We start from the raw sequence: 16,095 nt of genomic DNA on the forward strand, positions 1-16,095 counted from the left end.
AAAAAAACAGTTGAAATTCCCCCCTGCCCCCAAATATTTTAAATCTGTGGTTGGTTGAATTCACAGATGTGAAACAAGATATGGAGGGCCAACTGTATATACATGCAATGTAATATTATGCAGCCTTTAAAAAGAAGGAAATCCTGTCACATGGTACAACATGAACCTCAAGGATATTGAGCTAAGTGAAAAAAGCCAGTCAGAAAAGGTCAAATACTGTATAATTCTATTATTATGAAGTATCCAGTAATCAAAATCGTAGAAAGAAGTCTATGGCCATGCCACCCTGAACAAGTCCGATCCCGTCTGATCTCAGAAGCTAAGCAGGGTCAAGCCTGGTTAGTACTTGGATGGGAGACCACCTAGTAAGGCCAGGTGCTGTAGGTGTAAAAAAATTAAAAAATTTTAAAAATCATAGACACAGACAACAGAGAGGTTATTCGAGAACTAGTAATTAGAGGGTATAGAGTTTCAGTATTGGCAAGATGAAAAAGTTTTGGAGATCTGTTGCATAACAGTGTGAATATACTTAACTGTACATTTAAAAATGGTACATTTAAAGATGTTACATCTAATGCTATACACTTTTTTACCACAATTAAAAAAAAAACTCATAAAAAACTGTAAAAACATATAACATGACCAAAGAGGAATCTATTAGGAAAGAGAATGAGTTCTTGAAAAGTAGTCAAAATGAACAGTTATGGAAAAGATTTTAATTTTTTTTTAAGGAATGAAGAAAATGATGCAAGTTTGGACATTATTATTAGGACTATCATTAAAGTCAGCATACACATGCTCCAAAAAGAGATATGAAAGTCTAGGCAGGGAAAATGATAGGTGGAGATGAGAGTATTAAGATCTGAACTTCTGAGACCAAAAATTGGGGTTCAAACCCAGCTTTGCTTTCACTTCTCAGGTGGGTGATTTTGTGCAAGTCACTAAAGCTCTCTGGTCTTCGGTTTCCTCATCCAGGCCCTGGTGTTTTCATGCTGGTTCCATCATCCAGGGTGCTTTCCCCTTCTCCAATAAGGTGATCACATTTGGCCTCCAAAAGGAGAGTCCGACAGAGACCATTCTGGTAGTTTTCTAATGTGATATCTTCGTACAAATCCTTCTGAGTGAGGCTCAGCCATTTCCACTCCTCCTGGGAAAAGTAGATGGCCAAATCCCTGGGGTACCGCAGGGCGCCTTGGATTTAGACTTTCTTAGTGCAGCAGACATCCTTTCCTGATGACAGTCTGCATCTGGGGAAGGGAAGCGTGCTGGGCAGGTGAGGCAGATAAATACATTGCTTGGCTTTTCCCTTCCGATTCCTTAAGTTAAATGGATTGCTCCCAGAAATGGCATCATGTCAATCCTGTGGTTTCTCATAGCTGTTTGTGCTCAGTTACGCACCCAAATTGGAGAAGCACGATTCTTGTCCACAAAATCATTTTCTGTGAGGAACTGAGCTCCGCAGACACTGATGCCAAAAGCAGTTGAAATGTTGATAGAAAATTCATTAAATCTGTAAATCGATCTAGGGATTATTACAATCATAACAATATTGTCTTTCAATCCAAAAATACAGGATGTCTTTCCATGTGTTTATTTCTTCTTTAATTTCTTTTAATGTTTTAAAAAAATTTTATTAAAGTATAGTTGACATACAATATTATATTAGTTTCAGGTGTACAACATAAGTCTAGTAACCATCTGTCTCCAAAGTTTTTACAATATTATTATTGACTGTTCTTTTTTTGTAAAAAGGCTCATAATATGGCAAACAGGTCATCCTACTGAAAACAACAAAATATGTTGGTAAAATATTGGAGTCAACAAGAAAATAAGTAATTATCAGACCAAAATCTAGGTGAAGGTAGGATCCAGAGAGTAAGTAGAACAATGCTGTCACTTTTTCCCTAGGGTATGTACCTTACTTGGCAACTTAAGCTTGGTTTTTCTAGGCCTCATGGGGCAAGTAGGACAGAATACAAGGCCCAGGGCCTGGTGGAAGAGAGAAGTCTAAAACTGGAACCTCAAAGAGCTCTAGTTTCAGTGTAAGGGTGACTTGCAAGTAAACACACTCCCACCCAACAGACTGGAATGAAAGTTGTCTTGGAAGAGATTTCAGGGAGCTGTAGAGGGGGCACTAGATCCATATGACAGATCTTCCAGAAATATATAATCTAAATTTACACCTCCTAGTGGTTAAAAAAGAAAAATCTGAAACAGTGAATATGGTTTAAAGTGGTTCCTTTCAGCAGAAGCCAAAGCAAATCCTCTCTGAAGGAATACCTCTATCCTAGGCTTCAAAAAATTCCCAGAAATAATTTTCCAAAGAAAATACCTCAGTAAAAAAAAAAAGGCACATAAAAGATGAGAGTGAGCAAAAACAATCAACAACAGAAACAGCTCTGATAATTCGTCTCTTAAAAAAAAAATAAACTTTTTTTCATTATTATTGACATATTACCCCTTTACCTAGAAAAAATTTCAAGAGTACATACGTGTTTAAATGAAGTCTCGCTCACCTTACTTACACTCCTTAGAGGCAACCCTTTTTTATACTTTAAAGGGTTCTTATTGTAACTTCAAAAAATATAGTTTTGAAAGGGTTGTGTTGGGTTTAAAAAGAATTAAATACCATTTGTTCCCAGGATATGTTAATATTCTCATTTTATAATTAGAAATATGGAGCAAATTATCAGGGCTACAAAAAAATTAGAGTGGTAGTTTTAGGAACAAAACACTCTAGGGAAATTTTATGACAGGCCAGCCAGTCTCAAGAACCTAACTGAAGACTTGTTATCTCGTTTCTTTCTAAAATCCCTCCCTTCCTCTTCTCTCTTTAAAACTATGAAGTTTTAAAGTGCTATCGATAGATTAGTTCTTAATATCCTAGTTTGTGATGTGGCATAGGACAAAAATTCTCGGTCATGTTATACAGTTAGTCCAATGGCTGGCTCTCTGTCCAGTCTTGAAAACATAATTTTCAGCAATACAACTCTCATACATGGCTCTCACTATTATGTAAATTTGGTTTTTACCATTGATCTAAATATGTCCCTTGAAACATAATGTAGAAGAGCATATGAATTAGGAGATGGGTTCTTGTCTCAGCTTGGTCAATAATTTGCTGTGTGACCTTGGCAAGTCACTTAACCTTAGTATTCTCTCCTGGGTTAACAATTATCAAGATAAAATCAAAGAACTTTAGAATTGGCAGAGACTTCAGAGTTTACATAGTACAATTTCTTCATTCCATGGAGAGGTTGAGTGACTTACCCAAGAGCTTTCTGGAACAAGCTTCCAGTCTTTGGCATCTTAGACCACTGCTCTTTTCATTTCATCAGGCTTTCTTTCAGTGTTGTTCCAAGAAACAAACAAAAAAAACCCCCAAATGAAAACACTAAACAAATACATTGCCTCTTACATAAAGCCAGATAACACTGTTAACCATTAGCTTGCTCTGTAGCCTGAAAGCTTATCCGAAAATATACCCTACCTAACCTAAAGATGATTTAAAATCCAGAAGTTCTGAAACTATGTAAAGAAAGGTCAGAAAAGTAAAAGGTAGAGAAAAAAATTAATGGTTAACAAAACTTACACAAGAGTATCTATATTGTTATCAATTCTTTCTGGTCTTTTCCTACTTTGTACAAGGTAAAATTAGGGAAGTGGAAACTGCCTGTTTTTACATATTTCCAAATGAACGGTGTGCAACAAGGGTTACTTGAAATGGAATTACTTATCTCGCCTACACTACACATTACAACAGTTCTCTAATTTAGCGCCATTCCTTCTCCAGCCACTACCCAAAATAACGCGCTGAAACCTACGGAAACCGCAGTCAATGCAAAAACTCCATGTCCCGAACTGCTGGATGGCTTATCTTCACCACCTCCTCGCAAGAGCAGTCTCTTCGGTACTGGGAGTTGTAGTCATTCAGGTCCTCCACTTCCGGGATGTGGGAGAGGAAGCGCCTTAGGGAAACTACATTTCCCAGGAAGCTGTGCGTGCCCTTCTCCGCCTCTGCCGGCGTCGGGCTCCACCCCGTCCCGCTCCTCCCTCCCTGGGCTGCCACCGCTCACGCCTTCCTGTTAGTCCGAGCTGTTAGAAGTTCACTCTGATCAGCTGATCCCAACTGACAACAGGAAAGGAGGAAGCCCGGGAGGCAGCGAAGGAGGCGGGGGGGCGGAGATGGAGATGAGGATGGATCCACCGGTGCCCTGAGGAACAGCCCCCGCCCCCACCGGCGCCCCGCGGTACCCCGACGCCGTTTGCCACGGCCGAGCTGCTCCGTGGTGGGGTCCCCGGGCTGCCGCGGTCGGGAAGGGAAGGGCACGGCCCTAGGCTGGGCAAGCGATAGTCCGGGAGCTCCGGCTGCCCCCGGGAGAAGCGGGGGGGCGGGTGCGGCTGTGGTGGGGGTGGGGTGGCATAAACAATGGATTCGGCTCTGGCCTCTGCCAGCGTGGGGGGATTTTGGGGGACCTTCTTTGTTCTTAGACTCTGCTTCTGCCCCTTGGGTTGTGGTGGTATTGCCCGGGAGGAAGGAAGGATGAGGAATCCCTGGCTGGAGAGAAGTGTCGAAGTAGGGAGCCGAGTGGGCAGATTGTTTGCTTGGCCTAGCGGGCGGTGAGGTGTTGTTTTGAAGTCCGATTCTGTATTTTTCTCAATTGTGACAAATTTTGATTTTTGTTTCCGTTGTGGGAGCTGGTTGGGCACGTCTGAGGTTAGTGTGTAAATAAGGTCTTCTACTCACACTCCCTTTGCTTTCCTTATTTATCTTAAAATAAGATTGATAGATTGATTACTGTGGGGGAGGCGTAGAGAGTATCTGAAATGAGGGCTTTGCATTTCGTGGGGGCGTTGGAATGGGCGTTCAAGGCTAAAGAGAGTTAGGAATATAATTGTGACAAAAGCCCCTTTCCTGCCCCAGTTATGCCCCAGTTATCTTTTCTTCTTTTTTTTTTTGAAGTTATTTTTAATTTTTTGAGAGCAAGAGAAAAATTGTTTTAACTCACTGCAGGTCTGGCTTTGCGGTGGGTTATAGAGGAGTTCTGTCTCCCCTTGCTCCTTTTTTTTTTTTTTTTTTGCAATTAGAGAAGGGACAAAAGGAAGTACAATAATTATTATTGTTTTCAAGCATGAAATGGTGACTCTTGTTTCCAGTTTTACAGTCCTTCTTAGGCATCTGTCTAGAGTTGAAAATATTCCAGGACTTTGATGGAGCTAAAGTTTATTATTATTATCATTTATTTAGCTTTTTACAGGTTTTTTTCTCCGTGTTTCCTAATTGTGGGGTTCAGGTGAGGATGCAGAAGTTGTCCTTCCAAGTATATTTGCTCAGTGATTTTGATTCTGAAATAATAACCGCGTGAACAGAGAATTTCAGCCTGGGAAATAAAGCAGCAAAGTCTGTTAAATACCTTGGGCCTAGATGTAGTGGTTGTTTTCAAAAGGGCCCTTGACCATGATTTTGAGAAGAAATTGCTAGGATCAGAATGAGCCAGTGTAAGTTTTACAAGCAAGAGTGAGATTTCTCACAGGAGTTTTGGTGTCTTATTTAATCACAATTGTTTTTTAAGGTGCACCTCTATTTTTAGATAGTGAAATTCCTTTTCTTTATTCTAGGTATCCCCTGAAATACTGACTTGAGGTTGGATTGTATTGAAAAGCTCCTGACCACTCTCTTCCCTTACCAAAACCTTGTGCTTGAGGCCCAACCAATGACCTCAGTGAACCTATCAGATCTCTCTCAGATAGCCATAAAAAGACCCTTTCAAATTAATTTTGACCACATATTTGCCTGCACTTTATGGAGGATGAAAACATCAAACCAAATCTACATTGCTTCTGATACAAGAGTCTTGGAGGCAGAAAATTTAAAAATCGAACATTTGTGAGTGTGTGGAGAATTCTAATAGGACACCAAAGGGTTTTTGCGTTTTTTCTTTTTTTTAAGGTGTTCAGAACCCTGTGGTATTTCTGTGCAGTCTTCAGACTCAAAGCCTTTGTCGTTACTCCTGGGGAAAGCCCAGTGACCGTTACAGGGTGCGCGATTTCCTTACCAATCAGAGTATGAGTGCCCAGACATCCCCAGCAGAGAAGGGCCTGAATCTGGGGCTAATGTGCCAGGAAAGTTACGCGTGCAGCGGGACTGACGAAGCTGTCTTTGAATGTGATGAGTGCTGCAGTCTGCAGTGTCTCCGCTGCGAGGAGGAGCTTCATCGGCAGGAGCGCCTGAGAAACCATGAGCGGATAAGACTCAGACCTGGCCACATCCCTTACTGTGACCCTTGCAAGGGCCCCAATGGGCATTTGCCAAGTGTGAGGCAGAGGGCTGCTGTGCGGTGCCAGACATGTAAAATCAACTTGTGCCTGGAGTGCCAGAAGAGGACTCATTCTGGGGGTAGCAAAAGGAGACACCCTGTTACTGTGTACCATGTCACTAAGGTCCAGGAGTTACTAGAAGAAGAAGAGATGGATGAAGAGACCAAAAGGAAGAAGATGACTGAGAAGGTTGTGAGTTTCCTTCTAGTAGATGAAAATGAAGAAATTCAGGTAAACATGTGGGTATAGTGGGATTCATGTGACAGTGGAACAGATAGATCTGTCTTTGGAAGTTAGCTCTCAAAAGGAAAGTCCAGGAGGAATTCAAATTTTAACTGTTAAAAGACAAGATCATTGAAAGCTTGTATTACAAAGAGTCAGATTTAGTTACTTACCAGCTGTGTGAGCTTGGGCTGAATCACTTTACTTTTCTGAACCTTAGTATTCTTATCTATAAATGGGAACATTGCCTACTTCATTGGGTTATTGTGAGGTTGAAATGGCATAGTGTTTGTTTGTATAGCCTGTTGCATAATAAATGTTCAGTATACAGTAGCTGTTATTAGTATTATTATTAGGAAAAACTGATTTAAAACAGTTTTCTGAATGAGAGCACTTTGGCGAATTGTGAATAAATGTGAATGATGAGGGACTTTGTGCAGGGAAACACTGACAGTGAGTCCCATGGAGAGGGCTAGGTAATAAGTCATCAACCTGCTCTCTCAGTTTAGAGAGTCAGGTCTTTCAAAAGTCGCATTTGATATAAGGATAGTGTTCTCTCTAGATGGTCTCTTATTTCCATGTGTAGGCTTCTGATGAGTAAAAGCCACTGAAGGCACCTGGGAGTACAGAAGGACTAGAGAACATTTGCTTTGATTCCGAGGTGGGGAGAGGGTAATATATGATAGGAACAAGTCACGGAGATAATAGTGTATGACAAGGGTGATTGGGGAAGGGGTAGTATAATGCCTATGCTTTTGAGTGAAGACTGAATTCACATCCTGGCTACACCACTCACTGGCTGTGTAACCTTGGGCAAGTTATTTAAACACTGTGCCTCAGTTTCACTTCTACTACATAGTAGTTGAGAGGATTCAAAGAGAATGAGAAAGATTTATCACAGGGCCCAGCATGTAGTGTCCACTACTAGTCTGTTGTTTTTGTCGTATCATGCAGTATTTGTGGTACATGGACTCTGTACTTTTAGCGGTGATGACTCCTCAAGTCTCCAGATTGGGATAGTATGTAAGTTAACCGTTTGAAAAACTACCCAATTACCCACTAAATATTTTTCATTTCTGTCTTTTTTCCTCTCTGGATAAGCTTATGGAAATGGATTACATCATGTTTCCTATGTACAGCAATCCCCCCTTGTCTGCAGGGGATATGTTCCAAGACTCCCAGTGGACGTGGATAGTACTGAACCCTATATATTCTGTTTTTTCCTATGCATGCATACATACCTATGGTAAAGTTTGACTTATAAATTAGGCCCAGTAAGAGATTAACAACAATTACTACTTATAAAATAGAACAATTATAACAATATAGTGTAATAAGAGTTACAGGAATATAGCCTTTCTCAAAATATAGTACTGTACGTACAGTGTGGATATGCTGGACAAAGGGATGATTCATTTTCTGGGCATCATGTTCCGGGCAGGCCAGAGTGGGACCATGCGAGATTTCATCATACTACTCAGCATGGCGCACAGTTTAAAACTTATGAATTGTTTATTTCTGGAATTTCCCATTTAATTTCAGACCACAGTTTATGGTGGGCTACTAAAACCATAGAAAGTCAAACCATCGATAAAGGGGCTCTGCTGTACTTCTGTTGTCAGCTACATACTTTGCTAACACAGACTTTTCTTGAATGGCTGAGAGGAACTAATAGAGTTATGGAAGAATGACCCAGATCCCATTCGGCTTCCCTTGTTAGCGATAGTGTCTTCATTATGAATTATGCTCTAATTGGGCGACGGTGTGGGTTAAATATTTTACAAGTGGGACACTTGGTTTTGGATGATTCTTGTTGGTTCTGCCACCAGTTCTCTTTAGTGTCAGCCTTTATATTTCGGATTGTCACTTTCATAAAGAGGAAGATTTGAGATGAACCAGTAACCTTGTCACAAAATATATTTTTTGAAGGGAGGAGGATGTGTATTTTTTCCTATTTGTAGCATTGATACATGTTACTTAGTAGAGAATTAGGAAAACATAAGGGAGTGTAATGAAAAAGGCAAATCCAATTACCCAGAGATGATATTTGTCCACTTTTTTTTCTTGTAGTGTGTAGTATGTATATAGTTGGGTTGCACAGACTTCCCCTTCATAAATATTGACCATTTCCCAGGAAATAACAGTTTATTAATTGCAAGCAACATTGGTTGGGACTAATGGATTGGACATAGAATTTTATTTAGTGGTGATTCATTCTCATAGAGTCACTACTGGGAAAGTACTTTGAGAAAATATCTGGTTCAGTTTTCTAATGTGAATGTCCAAAACGATTAGACGATTGTCTGATAACAAATCTAGATTATAAATTCAGCTAGATCGTAAACCCCTCGAGAGCAGGACCATTGTCTTATGCCCCGTATCATGTACAATGGTAGGCACGTTGTGAGGCTATAAATACTTACTGATTGATTGGCGATGTCACATCTCAACTTCGTTTTTCAGAAAATGGATATCATACACTTAACTACTAAAAAAAAAACTAAAATGTTATAAAAGGGCATACAATGATCAGAGTTTCTCTCCTACTCCATACCCTTAGTCTCCTTTCTTAGAACAGTCACCATTGACAGTTAATGGCATGCCTTTCTAGAATTTTTTTCATGTGTACGTATAATGTATGTATCCTTTTAATTTTTCAACAGAAATAGAACCTGATATACTTACTGTTCTGTCCTCAGCTTTTTTTCACTGAAGGATACATATTGTAGAGCTTCCATGATCAGCACATTGAGATTTTACCTCATTATTTAAAGGCTGCCTAGTATTTTATTGAATGTTTTTTTGTGTAATTTTAATGTAATGGATATTTGAGTTATTATAAACAGGAATGTATTAAATAGTCTCTGAATTTATTTAGAAATGGAATCTTTTTTTGTCAAATGATATGTGCATTTTAAATTTGGATTGATTATACCAAATTTCCAAACCTCATTTTCTTAGCCTCTGCAGTACTTCTGTGAGTCTCCCTTGGGTTCTGGTCTTAGCTCATAACAGCTAAAATTTAAAAAGCTCTTACTGTGATGCTAGGAACTGTTCTTAGCATTTTACAAGTCTGAGCTCATTTAATCCTGTTGATAACTCTGCCTGTTAGCTTCTTGTTGCTGCTGTAACAAATTACCACAAATTTAGTGGTAACAAATTACCACAAAGGTAGTGGCTTAAAGTAACACAAATTTATTCTCTCATAATTGGGAGGTCTGAAGTTCTAAAAATGGATGGATAGGGCTGTGTTCCTTCTGGAGGCTCTAGGGAATGATTCGTTTCCTTGTCTTTTCTAGCTTCCTGAGGCTGCCTGAATTGTTTGGTTTGTGGCCCCATTACTCAGCTTTAAAGTCAACAGTGTAACTCATTCCAATCCCTGTCTCTGTCTCTCTTTTATTGTCACATTGTCCTCTCCCTCCTGCCTCCCTCTTACGAGGATCCTTGTGATTACACTGGCTCCACCTGGATAATCTAGCATAATCTCCCCACCTCAAGGTCCTTAATTCAGTCATATCTGCAAAGTCTCTTTGCCACATAGTGACATACACAGGTTCTAGGGATAGGATGTGGACATTTTTGCGGGGGTGGGGGGAGGGCAGTTTCAGCCTACCACACCCTATGAAGTAAGTTGTACATCTTAATCAGTTGGGGCTGCTCAAACAGAATACCATAGATTGGTTGGTTTTTAAACAACAGAAGTTTATTTCTCAGCTCTAGAGATTGGGAAGTTGAAGATGCTGGCACCAACAGATTGAGTGATAAGGGCCTGGTTTATAGACAGCTGTCTTCTTGTGTTGTTCTCACATGGCAGAAGGGAACTCTTGGGTTTCTTTTATAATCCCATTCTTCAGGGCTCCTCCCTAATGATCTAATCACCTTCCAAAGGCTCCACCTCCTAATGCCATCACATTCACATTGGGGTTAGATTTCAATATGTGAATTTTGGGGGAGGGGGCAGAATACAAACATTCCATCTATAGTATTGCATTTTATAGATGAAGACATTGAAACAGAGTGATGAGGTTAACTTGCCAACATTGAGTTACATTTAAGTAGCCGAAGATTTGAGCGTAGGTTATCTGGCTCTAAAATCCTTGCTTTGTAACACTCCTACTGTCTCTGACCAAGTCATTTAAACTTTCTAATTAACCTTCATTATGGTTAATAGTATCAGCTCACCAGTTCCTCATGGCTGCTGTGAAAATCAAATGAAACGGCTCTATATAAGTATATGACTATCGTCATTGAAGAAATGCTTCTTCATAGCAGTAAAGATTCTATGAGTTAGGCCCAACCTTTGTTTTTCTTTTCATGTTTCTAGGTGTTTGTAGGTTTTGATGATTTTCATTTTAGTATGTAAGGATTATTTTAGCAGTTCGTAGGCTGTTACTGTTAGGTGTGGTTTCCTCAAATTTTATGGCCGAGAGCCTCCTAAGATTTGTTGCTTATGATTCAAGTATTCAGTTTCTTTGGGAAAACCTAAAAAGATAAAAGTTTTCTTTTAGAGGTGAAAATTTTGTCATTACCTGTTGTCATTTGAGTGTGTAGTGTTATCATTTGAGTGTGTAGTAGAATGATAGATTTGAGGAGAGACTGACTTTTGGTCTCAGTAAGCCATTTGTGGCCTACTAGCCAAAGCTATTCATGGCTTCATCACATTTATTATATGTTATGTACTGGACACTTTCTAGATTCCAAAGATACATGGTTAATAAGACTCGTTCCGTGCTGTCATAGAGTTTACCATTTAAGTGAGGAAGGCAGAGTTCACACATGTAAAACACATAAAAAGATGGTTCACATATAGTAAGTATTATTAAGGAAGAGTGATTTGGAAGCTACAGGAAGGTTTTATTGTAGAGGTAACTTTTAAGCAAAGACCTGATGGTTAATACTACCTAGGAAAATAGACCTGTTGACAGGAATGGGAACAAAAAGAAGGTGGGCTGTCATGTTTGAGTATAGAAAGAATGACATTGTGGCTAGAGTGAGTTGCAGAGAGTGGTAAGGAAAGAGATGCAGAGGTAAGTAAGCAGGTGCCAGATCACGTGGGGCCTTGTAGGCCTTAGAAATAAGCGTGGGTTATAAGTGTAATAGGAAGCATCATTCTGCTTTGTGCTAGAAAGTCACATGACCTGATAGAACTTTTTAAGAGATAGCTCTTGACTTTAGTGTGCAATCTAGATTATGGTGATTGTAGCGGGGGCAAGAGGGAAAGCAGTGAAGCCACTTAGGAGAATATTGCAGAAGGTGAGGTGAGAGGTGGCTTAGATTTGGTGTTATTTACATGGTGAGATGGAAAGATAATGAATTTGGGACAAAGTTTGGGTGTAAAACAGGAATGCTGATACATTGGGTGGAGGGGTGAGGGAATGAGAGAACTCAGTTGTGATCCCAGAGCATTTGGTTTATGCAAATAACACCTGCTTAATACTCCAGATTTTACTGAATTGATAAAACTAAAAGTCTTTAAGAACTCTATTCGAACAATAAAGAGAGCTAAATTCGTCTTATTTGGTATTATCTAAGACTGGTTCTCAACTCGAAGTGGTTTTCCTTCCCCAGGGGGCATTTGGCAATGTTTGGAGTCATCTTTGGTTGCCACAGCTGCGGGGTAGAGGGGATGTACTACTGGCTAGTGTGTAGAAGCCAGGGTACTGCTAAGATTCTTACAATACATAGGGCAGCCTCACTACCTCCCATCCCCACCAGAAATATTATCTAGTACAAAATGTCACTAATAGTGCTGAGATTGAGAAACTGATCTAAGAATTGAAGGTTTGGTTGAACAGAAGATCTGGATTCCAGTGAAGTGGAAAATATATCGGGAACAAAAATTTTAGTCAGTACACCATTTTTTTCTCTTTTTGGTTCTGTTCACACCTCAGAAGTAATCTAGGTGAAATTAGTATTTTGGTGTATTTTGTAACCTCGCTAGTGAAATGTTTAGACTTTGTGGGTTATATTCATTGATTTTTCTAGGCCTCAGTGAAACTATACCAGGAAAACCAAAGAACTTATGGATCTGTTTTTTAGAGCCCATAATACGTAGATGATCCACACTGACAAGTCATCCATAATCTCAAAGTTAGAGACAACACCCTTAGCAAATAACTCAAAGGTTAGAAGAATAAAGTTCTTTAATTAGGGTTCTTAGTGGTAAGAAGAGGATAGTATTTTCTTAGCTGTTGGGTCTTGTGAGGAATTCAGACATCTTATCAGAATGTCTATTTGTCAGAGGATAAAAAGGTGAAAAATTAAGTCATTTTTTTTCCTTCATTCTTATATACATACATATTTAAACCCCATACAGGGTTTCCCCCCCACCCCCATAATCATCCCTTTCTCTCTGTCTCTTTTCTACAAACTTCCTATACTGTCCTCTCTCCAAAAGAACAGAGCAGCAAACTGACAGGAAATTTCACCTTCTTGCTGACTGTCCCCTAACTGGGGCATTAGGAGAGCCAGGAAGCTTTTCATGCCAAAAGACTCCTGAAATTAAGCCCCCTCACGCCAAACAGGCAGGGTGATAAGGAAGTCCTGGAGTAGTCAATGAGAAGGTAAGAAAGGCCCTCTTTGACTCAGGAATTGACAGCCGTGGTTCCTCTCTGAAATGGGAGGCCAAGTGAGTCTTCTCTGTTCTTCCCTCAGCAGAGTCATTGGTGGACCTCATCACACTGAGTCCGTTCCTTTAAGAAGACCCATCACGTTGCTTGGCTGCTTCACTTGTTTACAGTCCCAGAATAGTGTGGCTCAAAATACTGGGACTTGGCTTTTTTTTTTTTTTTTAATTGGCTGAAGGAGAAAATATTTTAATGGGATCCAGGAATGGAAAATAGCAGAGGATGTTTTTGGACTGTATGGGAATTCTTGACCACAAACCAGCTGTGTTGGTCTATCCCATTTCTGTGCTCCTATCTTAGACTCATCTGTTGGTGACCCTTGGGCCCTGTCCTCTGCTTCCTGATCTAGGGTACCTTGATGAGGCTTGCTGTTTTCTAGGCCCTCTGTTTCAGAAACCCCTCAGGACTTAATTCTGGTCAATAAGTCACGAGCCAGGGGGATCATAATCTTCTAAATTGTGGAACTTCCCCACGATTTCTTGTTAGATAGCCAAAGTCTTATACTGTAAGGACTAATTTTGGTGCTGTGGCTGGATAGCCCTTTGGCAATCTCTGGTTAGGACATGAATATATTTACTGTTGGTTCTTAGGAGCCGTGAACAAAAAGCCATAGATCTGCTTAGGAGCTGTCTGTCAAAATAATAAGCAATAATTGCAGGAGTAGCAGAGGTTCCCTCCGCCATTGCTGCCTTTTACTCCTCGAAACCCAAGTAAAAGCCTCTTTTGTTTAGTAATAATGCTGGGAGGAAGGGCATTGTATGGGATTACTGGGAAGTGCAGGGCAGAGGATGACTCAGATGGGCAGAAAGATAAAAGAGCCCCTATTATGTGCCTTCAGTTTGTGCTCAGCATTTTCTGAGCTTTCCCAGCCTTGGGCTGTTTTAACAGGCTCCTGGCATTTAACCTGGGAGGCCTTTTTGTTTAGTACTGGACTGTTTAAAATTTGACCCATATAAGCCATCACTGTGACTCAAAATCACTGTGAGTCAGCTTTCCAGGGAACCTATTTTTAACTATTTCAAGTTACCTCCAGTTTATGTGATTCTATTTTTTCCTGGTCTGTTACTTCTTTGAAGTGATTGATTTTTCTGGAATTGAGCAAATATTTGGCTTTTTCAACCAGGGGTCATGTTAACGGGAAGATTTCTTATTAAGTTGACTTTATATGTTTTCCTTGTGGATGCATCTCCTGGCTGCACCACCCTTGAATTTATCCTGGAGATGTGTAGCATGAAAGGGCTTCTGATGGCTGGCTGAACTTTTCTGGGGAGTCGTACTTGCTTTGGGAGGAGCTCCCATTAGACCATTTCTGCCTACGGTTAGAACTGCTAAATGTATTGAGTATGTTTGATTGCTGATGGGAAGTTAGAGGAAAGCTAATGGATGAGACCCAGAAGAAGGGAAAGAAAACAGGATTATAAAAAGTTCCAGGCAAGAAGAATTGGAAAGACCTATGAGAAGGGACACAGAGGAACTTTTGGAGGCAGGAAAGGGTGATTGCTTCCTTAGAGGATGTTTTGTTCATTTTGCCTCTGTTTCCAATAGCTTTTGGCTGGCAATTAAGAGGCACTGTTTGGCCTATTCGTGTGGTTATCTTGGTAGAGGCTGGAGTTCTTGGTCAGAAGAGTGTACAAACCAATCGTATGGAAGCCTCTGACCTCTGGGTGATTCTATTTTCTGGTAGCTTCTGGAAATTTTTGTTCCCCTTACTGATTCCCTTCTACTTGAGACTGGATTATTGCTGTCTTTTCCAGGGAATTTGAGTCTAGACAGTGGAATGCTTGAAAAGAACAGATAAATCCTGGTTCTGGCATATAGTTGCAGACACCCGAAGTTCAAGTTTAGAGAGCAATTCAGCAGTCATACAGTATTCTAGAAATTCCTCTAATTTCCAGCCCAATTGCTTCTGCCCAGTGTATATGTCATCTACATGGCTAAACTGTTTTCCATAATCTCTCATAACCTTTTCTTTCAGAGAGAGCTCAATTCAGTTTACATGTATCATTCAACAGCAGGCATAAACATTTATTGAGTATCAATTATGTGCCTTATTAGTTTGAGTAATCTCTGAAATATCTGCCCCTTTCAGAAGTAAATAAGTTTCTAGAACTAAATATAAATGAGTTTAGGGTTACATACTGTTTTGGACTGTTCATGACATCTTCTTTTCATTACCACATAAAATTGAGTTTGCTGCTTTTTTTTTTTTTAAAGGATTGATCTAAAAAGGTTTTGGTGTTAAAGTGCAGCCCACCTTGACCCCCATATTTACAAGAGCAACCCGTGTCCCCACCTTGTAGTCCTAGTCCCCTCTCCTGATTTTTCTTCACACTACTTATCACTGTTTGACATGACATAAAACAAAAGTACATGACATAACACATGTACTTTTAAAAATCAACTCTTCATGGCATAATTTACAGAATATACACATTTTAAATGTACAGTTCTATAAGTTTTGACAAATGTATGTACACATGTGTAACCACCGCCACAGTGAAGATATAGAACATTCCTGTTCCCCAAAAAGGTTCCCTTGTGCCTTAAGTCAGTCCTCAGAAATCACTGATCTGTTCTCTACAACTAGAGATTTGACTTTCATGGAGTTTTATATAAATAGAAACATGCAGCACTGTTCTGTGTCTGGCTTCTTTCACTCACCATGTTTTTGATGGTCATTCATGTTGCTGCATGTCTCAGTTCATTTGTTTTTACTGCTGGGTAGTATTCTATTTGTTCATCCATTCACTGTTGCTGGACGTTTTATAGACCATATATTTTAATTGTTTGACGCTTGTCTTTTTTCCCCATTAGAATTTAAGCTCCATGAGAGCAGTGACATTTTTTTCATTGGGGTGTAATTCACATAACATAAAATTAACCCTTTTAAAGTGAACATTTCAGTGGCATTCAGTATATTCACCATTTG

General features: G+C 39.9%; 1 protein-coding gene and 1 pseudogene across 3 annotated transcripts in view; both read left to right on the top strand.

Annotated features, from left to right (window-relative positions):
- Positions 1 to 268: 268 nt before the first annotated feature.
- Positions 269 to 387, top strand: LOC111746144 (annotated as a pseudogene).
- A 3,622-nt stretch (positions 388 to 4,009) lies between these two features.
- Positions 4,010 to 16,095, top strand: part of ZFYVE1 (zinc finger FYVE-type containing 1) — a 45,923-nt gene continuing 33,837 nt past the window's right edge. The window contains exons 1-2 of one of the 3 annotated variants that reach the window (XM_011370914.2): positions 4,010 to 4,289; positions 5,620 to 6,549. In XM_011370914.2, the coding sequence (XP_011369216.1) occupies positions 6,067 to 6,549 (483 nt within the window). In that variant the 5' untranslated portion in view covers positions 4,010 to 4,289; positions 5,620 to 6,066. Of the gene's footprint in view, positions 4,290 to 4,436; positions 4,621 to 5,619; positions 6,550 to 16,095 lie in introns of those variants that run through there. The other 2 variants (XM_011370915.2, XM_023537022.1) reach the window with 2 other exon arrangements.

Source organism: Pteropus vampyrus, unplaced genomic scaffold (genome assembly GCF_000151845.1).
Source record: "Pteropus vampyrus isolate Shadow unplaced genomic scaffold, Pvam_2.0 Scaffold177, whole genome shotgun sequence".
Lineage (NCBI taxonomy): Eukaryota > Metazoa > Chordata > Mammalia > Chiroptera > Pteropodidae > Pteropus > Pteropus vampyrus.